The 10,917-nt window shown below is 40.7% G+C and overlaps 2 protein-coding genes across 2 annotated transcripts; one reads left to right on the top strand and one right to left on the bottom strand.

Moving 5' to 3' along the window:
• Positions 1-4: 4 nt before the first annotated feature.
• On the bottom strand, positions 5-6,949 carry Pmar_PMAR020327 (Xaa-Pro aminopeptidase, putative; the record flags this gene model as incomplete). The annotated part of the gene is made up of 12 exons (XM_002784957.1): positions 5-30; positions 194-297; positions 518-587; positions 1,122-1,351; positions 2,062-2,146; positions 2,205-2,326; positions 3,548-3,765; positions 3,812-3,947; positions 4,717-4,871; positions 5,138-5,307; positions 6,488-6,690; positions 6,831-6,949. The coding sequence occupies 12 exons, from the start codon at positions 6,947-6,949 to the stop codon at positions 5-7; spliced, it is 1,638 nt and encodes a 545-aa protein (XP_002785003.1).
• Positions 6,950-10,345: 3,396 nt separating this feature from the next.
• On the top strand, positions 10,346-10,654 carry Pmar_PMAR020326 (hypothetical protein; the record flags this gene model as incomplete). The annotated part of the gene is made up of 2 exons (XM_002784956.1): positions 10,346-10,501; positions 10,553-10,654. 2 exons carry the CDS (start codon positions 10,346-10,348, stop codon positions 10,652-10,654), a joined length of 258 nt encoding a protein of 85 aa, XP_002785002.1.
• Positions 10,655-10,917: the final 263 nt, after the last annotated feature.

The following is a 10,917-nucleotide window of genomic DNA, read 5'->3' as shown; positions in this document are numbered from 1 at the left end:
GAGCTCAGCTGAAGAAAGTGAACATATATTCTGGGAAAAGACTATGTGGAAAAACGGTTAACTTTTTTATTTACTAATAAATAGGAAAATTTATTCATTTTTCTACATTTCTGCCTAACTCCTATATTTAACGAGGAATATATTCCGGAAAAAACGACAGGTGCAGGGATCGAACCCGCGACCTACCACCTACCTCGGACAAGCATCAGACTCTCTATGCGAATACCAAACTCCCCATCCTTATAGTATCCAGGCTCGTTGCTGATTATCATGCCAGGCTTCAACGGCTCCGGAATACTAAATACACAAGGCTGTTTCACCCGTTTTACGTGAAGTGGTGAAAAACGCGATACTCAGCAAACCACCCCGTATCACGTAAAACACATACCACATGTTTTACGCGTTATTCACTGCTCACATGCGTTTTTCGCCAACTAAAATATGCACTATGTTTTTAATATCACTAGGGTGGTGAAACAGCAGTAAGTAGGAAAATCTTCATCCCATTATAGAGTACCCTGGACGACCAGGAGGTCCGATATTGTGAGGCCCTTCGTGAACGCAGAGATAGGCTCCAACACCGTGACCTGACAAGTATCGAGAGAGGAAATTTTGGAAGAAATTCGTATTAGTTTTTATATATTTCAACTCCAAACCGTACGTATATTTTGCTATCGAAAAATATGCACATGGTCACTACATGTGTTGGTGATGACAATACGAAAATTGTGCGAAAAAGTCTCAACACTTCTACCCGAATTCATACAGCAACTTTTATAAATAACGAGAAAGTTCCCAACCTCAGCTGAGGAGAGCGAACATATATTCCAACACTGCCGACCATCACAAACTGCTATGATTGAAAATCATCATCTACTCTAGTCTGAAATTTCTGATAAAATTATACCCATTTTATCTAAATTTCTAATAAAACCAATTTAACTATTACCATTTCAAAATCATCACAAACTACTACGATTGAAACTCATCATCTACTCTAGTTTGAAATTTTTGGTAAACTTATACACATTTTATCCAAATTCTTAATAAAATCAACTACTACCATTTTAAAATCATCATCAACTACTACTACTACTACTACTACTACTACTACTACTCACCTGTTCCATGTCGAAAGTCCATTCCTCCTTGCCAGAGATATTGCCGAGCTAATGCGTCCAAAGCCTGACCAACTGTCCCCACCGGGAACTTCTGCTTTGCTAACGCTATGTGCCCCCTCAAAACTCGAGTATATGCATCCTTCTCAGCAGCAGTAGGAGTACCCAAATGCACGGTACGAGTTACATCAGTCGTGCCTTGCCAATACTGTCCTCCAGAATCCACCAGATACCTTGATAAAAAAATCATATTTGCACGCAGACACAAAAATTTCACACTTGCACGCAGACACAAACATAGGAAAATTTATACATGATCAACTACATGTGTTGGTGATAGTATTAAAATTTTGGGAAATTCTTACGTGTCTACTATAACTCTTATAATTAGCTTCGGAAACTCCTGAGCTCAGCTGATGAAAGCGAACATATATTCCTACTCCAACACTGTATAGGAAACCCCTGAGCTCAGCTGATGAAAGCGAACATATATTCCTACTCCAACACTGTATAGGAAACTCCTGAGCTCAGGTGAGGAAAGCTAACATATATTCCTACTCCAACACTGTATAGGAAACTCCTGAGCTCAGCTGATGAAAGCTAACATATATTCCTACTCCAACACTGTATAGGAAACTCCTGAGCTCAGCTGAGGAAAGCTAACATATATTCCTACTCCAGCACTGCACGCATGCACAAAAATATGAAAATCTGTACATCATCAGCTACATATGTTGGTGACAATTTCGAAAATTATTATTAATTTCTGTACACTTCTACCCGAATTCATATATAAACTTCTACAATCAATGCGGAATTTCCCGAACTAAGCCGAAATTTTCGGCAAAGTCTTAACCAACATTTACTGAAAAAACTCTCAAATGCAGCAAACATATATTCCTACTCCAAGACTGCACGCATGCGCAAACATTTTCCAACTCACATTTCCTTATCACTAGCAGATCTCGCACTTCCCTTCGTAGGACTATAATGAATAACCGCAGCATTCGCTCCAAACGAAGAAATCGCTGAAAAATGTGAAAATCTTGCTATCTTGCAATTCCTCAACGCCCACACATATAGTACTTGTAAAACTAAGCCCGCGAAAATTTGGACTTTTTTTCCTAAATTCTTCCAATTTATCAGCAACATCAACTTCGTCGAGATCACTCCTCTTAAGATCAGCGAGCTGGTGCTCCAGCCAATACCTACAGTGTGAAAGAACCACTTATGCATATCTACATTTTCGAGGTGGTTTTCCATATTGTCACCAACACGTATATTTTCTTACATTGTAGTAGTTTATGATAATTTTCAACTATACAGTATGTATACATATCTACATTTTCGAGATGGTTTTCCATATTGTCACCAACACATGTAGTTGACCATGTTTATACTTCCTTACACTGTAGTAGTTTATGATAGTTTTCAATTATACAGTATGAATGCATATGTAGATTTTCGAGACGGCTGAGTTCTTCAATTTGAGACTAGTACGACTATAGACTACGTAACGCTTCTAAAACGTTGGTGTCAATCGATTCATATTGTTATCATGTTGATATTACTCAAAGTTGACTGCATGTGTTGAAAATTCTGACGAAATTCTACAAAGTTTCTGTACACTCTTATAGTTAGCTTTGGAAACTCCTGAGCTCAGCTGAAGAAAGCGAACATATATTCCTACTCCAACACTGTATAGGAAACTCCTGAGCTCAGCTGAAGAAAGCGAACATATATTCCTACTCCAACACTGTATAGGAAACTCCTGAGCTCAGCTGAGGAAAGCGAACATATATTCCTACTCCAACACTGTATAGGAAACTCCTGAGCTCAGCTGAAGAAAGCGAACATATATTCCTACTCCAACACTGTATAGGAAACTCCTGAGCTCAGCTGAAGAAAGCGAACATATATTCCTACTCCAACACTGTATAGGAAACTCCTGAGCTCAGCTGAAGAAAGCGAACATATATTCCTACTCCAACACTGTATAGGAAACTCCTGAGCTCAGCAGCTGAGGAAAGCTAGCATATATTCCTACTCCAACACTGCTCTACATATAAAATCCGGAAAAAAAAGTACAGAAACCAACGTTCAGAATTTTCACAAATTTTACCAACACATGTGCATATTTTCCATCACTCGAGCTTCACCCCCCTAGTGATATGAAAAACACTAGTAAAACAAGTGGTATGTATATCACGTGATATGAAGTGATTCGCCAAGTATTTTAATTTCACTTCATATCGGGTTTTTCACCACTTCACGTAAAACGGGTGAAACTCCAACAAAACATAACAATTACTAAATGCTATGATATAGAATTTCCTATTTATTCAACAATATATGAAAAACACTAGTGAGAAATATATATATCACAACCACTACATTTAACAGAGTAGTATTACGCTCCACCATATTACATATATCTAGTCTTAGCTAAACCGTCTTCTCGATGAGCCTCTCTCGCGCCTTCACATTCCACTTCATTTTTAATCGCTTTCCACAACACCATAGGGAGTCTGTTCTCATACTTAGCAGCCTCCGAACCCAGCGCACTGTAAACTGCCATATTGCAGGCGTTGGGGTCCAGCCACACTTTTCCGATTGATGAACAGTTGGATTTCAGCCAGGAAAAAACCTGACGAAAATAATCTGTCACGCGCCACAAAATTTTTTCACATTACTTCTTCATAAGGCCGACATTGCACCCCAGCTTTTTGCATAGCATCAGTAGCATCCTTTGTGAAGCGACAAGAATTCACAAAAAGCAAACAAGAGTCTTGTAGTATAACCAAATACGACATGAATAGGGGATTGTACCTAACATAATGTAAAACTAAACTAAAGAAATTCCATTACATGAGTTCGCTCATGTGAAAAAGAAATTTGTTTCCTATGGACTAGCATATGAGCTCTCTAATATCAATTCTGCAAGAAGTAAACATCAGTAATAACTATATCGAGCGAATATAGATTTTAGTGAATCTTTATTCTCATTCGCAAAATATATTCATGAATATACACATATTCATCTACACCACTACAGGAGTGCGAGTACGGTAGCTGTGACTTCACACAGAGGTACGGGTTCACATAAAACATATCAGTACTAACAACAACGACGACGACAAGACGCTAGAGGATACTCCTATTACGTAATACATATAAGGCGTATATACAACGATTATTATGTTAGGTTCTAATGTTATATCACCTAATACCAGTTGTTAACCTTGCAGCAAACATACGGATGTAAGATCTTATGGAGGGACCAACGTCGGAGTACTTAGGTCACGACCTCGTTGCTCCCCCCAACGTGCCACGAGAGATGTGCATTCGCACGAGGACACCTTGGGTCGCCGCGAACGTACATTGTATTAGTCTTTCGATAAAATTCAATAATCGTCATTTTGTAAATTACAATCCCATCAATCACTACAGCAATTTCTTTCTCTCGGTGACTGTCACCACTACTAATAATATAACACTCTAACATAGATTTGATCCCACGACCTTTCTCATAGTCGCCCAACACCCAAACGTCTGGGCTAGATCAACTCATGAATACCGTACTTTCCCCCAGCCTTACTCTATATCACTTCCTCGAAGATTAGTAGTCCATGCGATGACATCCAGAGACGACGCCAACATCGCATTACAATTCTGTTTTTTCATAGCCTCTCGAACTCGTGTTAACTTCGATAGTGTACTCTCTCCAGAATATTTCTCATCGAGGAACAGCACCTACGTTTGAAATGAAATCTTCCAAGGCGAACGAATCAAATTGTTTTCATCTACAGAGTGACACCAGCTTTGAGAAATAACGTTTTCTAGAGTTTGATAACAATGGGAAAAATAATGTTTATAATGGAGTTCACCACCCTAGTGATATGAAAAACACTGGTGAAAAACATATTTTACGACTACTGCATATCACCGCGAATATCGCATTTTTCATCGAGTATTATTACACCACTTCACGTAAAACGGGTCGTAAAACTCCTTATTACCGGATCACTGCCAGGCTTAGGTCTAGGGTACTCTTTATCATCATCCCAGATTGCATCCACCAAATTCTGCTCTTCCATTGCGATTTTCAAACCACTTTTCGTGTAATCCATATAGCTCGCCACTGAGGTAACCGCTGGGTCGACACCGACAGTCACGTCCTTTGCATTTTCTGAAAAAAAGGAAAAAGTAATCGTCGGAGAAATATATTTTCGCTTTCCTCAGTTGAGCTCTGGAGTTTCCAAAGCTAATTATACATGAAAATGAGGGTGAAAACTAATAACTTTTTTTCAGAATTTTCATATTGTCATCACCAACACATGCCAGTGTGGTAAAATTTGCGCATGATCAACCACATGTGTTGGTGGCAATATGAAAACTCTGAGGAAAATTTGGAAAATCCTTGTTAGTGTCTGTACACTAATCTTATACATTCTCCTAATTTGTATATAAAATTCTATGATTAGTGAGGAAAATTTGGAGCTCAGCTGAGGAAAGCGAACATTTTTGGCAGCACCAACACATGTGGTTGACCGTATGCATATTTCCCCCCACACTGAATGCGGATAGGAGATTCAATATCTCAGACGATTACAAATTCCAAACTGTTGTTATACTACTAATATAAGATGTTCCATATGCAATTATCACTAGTCTCAAGAACTCAGCCATCTGGAAATGTAGATATGCATAAATACTGTATAGTTGAAAATTATCATAAACTACTACAGTGTAAGAAAGTATAAACATGGTCAACTACATGTGTTGGTGACAATATGGAAAACCACCTCGAAAATGTAGATATGCATAAATACTGTATAGTTGAAAATTATCATAAACTACTACAGTGTAAGAAAGTATAAACATGTTCAACTACATGTGTTGGTGACAATATGGAAAACCATCTCGAAAATGTAGATATGTAGAAGTGGTTCTTTCACAACGTTAATCAGATGAAATTCACATAAAACAAATGCGAGTTCCAAGGGAGTACTATAATGGAGTTTTACACGGTGTGTTGGAGTGGCGTAAAACTCGGTGAAAAACTCGCGATATTCGCGGTGATATGCAGTAGTCGTGAAACATATCACTAGGGTCAAGAAACTCTACTATATTGATATATTGAGTATAGTGATATGCACTGATACAAGATTTATAACGGAGTTTCACCACCCTAGTGATATGAAAAGCACTAGTGAAAAATATATTTCACGACTACTGCATATTGGGGTTTTCACCGAGTTTTACGCCACTTCGCGTAAAACGGGTCGTGAAACTCCATTATATCACGATCGTATCGAAGCTCTCATGTTAGTACTACTAACATCGTAGATTCCATATGCTGTTCTTACTAAGCAGCCAATCTTTCACTGTGGGAATGTTAGGTTCACGGTCTTTCATCAGATACCACTCCTTTCCGAATTGATTTTGAGCTTGTAAAAAATATCTGCCATCGGTCCACAGAAGAGCTTGTGTCGGAGTAACAACACATGTCCCTGCAGAACCGTCAAAACCAGAGAGGTATGCTACGCGTTCGTCACAAGCAGCGATGTATCTGAAAATTCATACCACACTCTCAACAACTTTTTGAGATCAGGAGTTTTCTCACTATATCGTGAAAATTTACTTACGAATTTGCGTAAAATTCAATAAAATTTCCCAAAATTTCCAAACGATCATTATAAGTTGACTTACTCGGACTGATGAGCGTCATCGTGGCGAACTATATAAGCACCGAATTGCTTCTCCTCCATCACTTTACGGAATTTTATGAGTCTCTCCGACAGAGTCTCGAGTGGTACCACGCGCGACATGTTTATAACACGATTATATGACGCTACGGAAAAGGACCGTAAAAGCGTACGAGATAACATCAACTGTGAAACAGATGGTAGTGAGCTTGTATATAATCGTGCGTGAAATATTCACATTCTCGTATTTATTCCACAATTGTCAATAACATAGCGACTCGAATGGTACCACGCGCGACATGTACGAGATAACATCAACTGTGAAACAGATGGTAGCGAACTGCATGTGTTGGTGATGACAATACGGAAATTCTAAGAGGAAATTTTGGAAGAAATTTTCATTAGTCCTACCTGAATTCGTGCATATATTCATACTTCAACAATAGTAAATATACGGCTTTTTATAATATCTAAAATTACAAAAAGTCGCCCTGCATTTTCTATGTTGCAGTTATGCGACGAACAATGTGGAAAAATATGCACATTGTCATCAATCACATGTGTTGGTGATGACAATATGAAAATTCGGTGGGAGTTTTGGGAGCTTTTGTTCGTTTTTGAGCGTTTTACCTGAAAATTCGTATATGAAGCCCTACAGCTGAGGAAAGCGGCGAAATAATATTTCGATAATAATATTTAGAAATATATACTCCCTCTCCTCAGCTGAGCTCAGGAGTTTCCCTGAAACTAAGTATACCTACGAATGCAGGTAGAAATGTATTGGAATCAATTCCCGAAGTTTCCTCACAATTTTCATATTATCATCACCAACATATGTTGCTGACCATGTGCATATTTCTCTACACTGTTGAGCTTTGGAAAACACCATTGAGTACAGATTACGTTCCACTACATTTGGACATCATCGAACACTTTTCGGGAAGTCACTATTTAATATTAATCTTAAGTAGCTTCGCTCCGCTAAGCCCAGTTTCTTATTGCTATTAGATTTCAACTAAAGAATGTTAAATTTCGAGATGATCTCAATCTTGACTTAGAGAGATATGCCTTTTATGAAAATGCACGCACGCGCACGGTATATTGCAGAAAATGCTCGCGCCGTGGATCGAACCCGGAACCAAATCGAACTGTACTCCAATTGAGTATATATAGTTTTTCCTTAGTCGCATTCCGTTCAGCGTCTCCTCTACTGCGTTGAGCATTATGAGACGCTTCTAATACAATATCACTTATGCGCGTCAACGCCCGGAAGAACTATGTGAGGAAATATTGTACACAAGTGTCTCCTGTAATTTTAGATTCTTGTGATACTTGTCCCCTTTGCTAGCCTAGCGTATACTTTATGATTACTGTATTGATCCTAAGTTAAGAACCACTTGTTAATAACTCTTGTTGAGTTATCTAATCCTAACAAACTAGATCTCTTTTCGAGATTGTATTATCTTGATCGAACTGTTGACAGTGTCAACTGTTAACGTTGTTACTTGTCAACGTTGTCACTATCCGTCGATTGAAAAACGTTGATTGCTAACACGGGTGTTTTTCCGATCACAATTCGCTATGTCCCGTTCATTGTCGTACAGTCCAACCTACTATCACTCAGTAATACGAATATCCATGTTAGTTGTCATCTCATTAACTCGATAATTAAACTCCTGAAATTCTACCTATCAGTCTACTCCCATAATACCGGTAAAGCAAAAGACCTAGCACTTGAGTGGAGAGCTTACATCAGAACTCTCACCAGCAAATCAGCAATTCCGCAAATCAGAGTGGGAATATGCACATGGTCAACTATGTGTTGGTGAAAATTGTTGGGGAGAATCTTGTTAGTTTCCGGGAACTTCTACCAGGCTTCGTGTATGAACTCCTCGAATTAGTGAGGAGATTCCAAAGCTTAGCTGAGGGAAGCGAACATATACTTCAACACTGTCGCAATTAGCGGTAAAGAAAACGCAGAAAATTGTGATGGACACTCAGTATAATATGCAGCCGAGGAAACCCATGGGTTCTTAATCTAGAACTAACTCCTGCCAAGGCGTTTTCAGTCTCATCACGAGCCTACTCGGAATCGACACGCTTCGAGCGTGTCCTGATTTGCAATCGCGGGCTCGTCACGACGAGGAGTCTCCTCAGAGGAGACATGACGCCGACACTTGTTACTTCCATTGGGTGTTTCCAACATAGCCTCCTCCAGGTTTACTGAATCATTCAGCTCAACAGATCATGAATAACGAATCGTTACCAACGATCATGTATTAAGGAGTTCGAGCAGTATAGTAGGGGCTTGCATAACGCCGCTCAGGATGTCAGGATCGATCGCCCCGAGCGATTGAATCGCTGTGATTCGCCCTTTCGAGCAATCACCTTCTTCCAGTCTCCTCAGACGAGACGCAAACCTTTCCAAATCATTTCACTCAAGTGATAATACCACTTAGCTTCTGTTCGGGTGAACTGGAAATCCAGTCAGTTGTATTAGTCATAAAATCATGATGAATGTCAATTATGCGATTCGTGCTGCGACTTGTGCCCTCGTCCTGCATGGTGGACTCGCTACTGCACCCATCACACAAGAGGACATTAGTAACGTAAGAAAACTTGTCAGCTATCTCAATCCTCATGAGCTCACCCTGGAATCCATCGCGATGAAGTCTCGCTTATGGTTCAGGCTTTGAGCATAGCCCATCCGAGGCCTTCGCTGGTGCCGGGCATACTTCCCGTCCCCGCAAATGGCGCAGTGAAGGTCAGCAACGGCGGGAAGAAAATTTCCGTAAGACTCTTGAAGACGAGTTTATCTCAATTCGCGCCTCGGCTCGGTCAATGAATTCTCATTCAGAAAGCGTCGGAAATTGCGGGACAACTTGGATCGTGGTTCACGGGTATCCCGCGCGACTTGACGGTAGGGAAGACCTTCTAGAGGCTGCTGCAAGCATGAGGCTAATGTAGGTTCAAGGGCCCGCTGACGAAGGCCCTGAAGGCCCGCATGAAGATTACAAAATATCGTCATCTGGACTCTATGCCATCTTCGGCATGGTACCTTCGAAATCAGCCGGAGAGAGAAAAACCGATGGTGTACTTGCCTTGTCTGAGCTCAGATGCTTAGCGAAAAATGAGTGAGGTTATCGGTTACATCGGGAGTTGTGTCAGAGCTAATGTACTGTTCAGGAATGGCGAGGTATTCCACCACCTTGCCCGAAAGATCATCCCCAGGCAAAAAATAACGTAAGTGGCGGGAGTTTTGTCATGTTCCACTGAATACTCGTGTGGAGTGCCGCACTCCTATTGGGGAGATGCTGCGTCCGTTGGCTTTGCTTATGAGCTCGAGGAAAGCGAGTCAAGAAGCGAGCCGATGGCATAGATCGACCGTTCAGGCACTTCAATTTAGCTTTCCCTTACTGGCAAGGGGAGGAAGAGTTGGGGAAATATCAAATAGAAGTCGGATCTCTGGACCACTCGCGTCTGAGACATCGGTCCAGGATATTCAAGCCAAAGAACGTTATGAAGCTTGCACTAACGAAGCTTTACTTCGGTCTAGCTGGCGCCGCGCTCAAGCGCAAACCGAATAGTCCACTTTACGCGAAGACGAGCTTAGGTGACTTAGAGGAGCCCACAGCTGCACATTGGTTGATCACAGAGCTGTGTGCTGATTCCACGGTAAACGCTAGCAGGTGTTCATTCCGCCAATTTCAGTGCTTCTTACCTCAGCTTTACAATCTAGGCCAGAACGTGGCGGCTGCCCTACCCGAACCCGAATCAGAATCCCTACCCGAATCCGAAGAAAGCGATGACGGCGAGGAGTCTGAATGAAGCTTGTCAAGAATAAGCTATTGTGATCGAGAAGTGACTTGAGAATAATGAGACATGTTATGGTTGTCGTTGTCGTTGTTGAAATGACGAGTAATGCAGTCTGCTGTGGTATGACTTGAGTTACACAAAGAATCATGGCCGCACACACCATTCGCAAGAGCATAGTTCATGTATCCTGCGAGGAATATGAAAATACTTCTAAGCTTCATCGTGCACTGGCCAAACCGGTGTGATCCCTCCACTGACAGCTAATAACTGTCGGC

This window comes from Perkinsus marinus (assembly GCF_000006405.1).
Source record: "Perkinsus marinus ATCC 50983 genomic scaffold scf_1104296934320, whole genome shotgun sequence".
Taxonomy (NCBI): Eukaryota; Perkinsozoa; order Perkinsida; family Perkinsidae; genus Perkinsus; species Perkinsus marinus.
The sequence above is the reverse complement of the archived record's forward strand: the minus strand, read 5'-3'. Positions and strand labels throughout refer to the sequence as shown.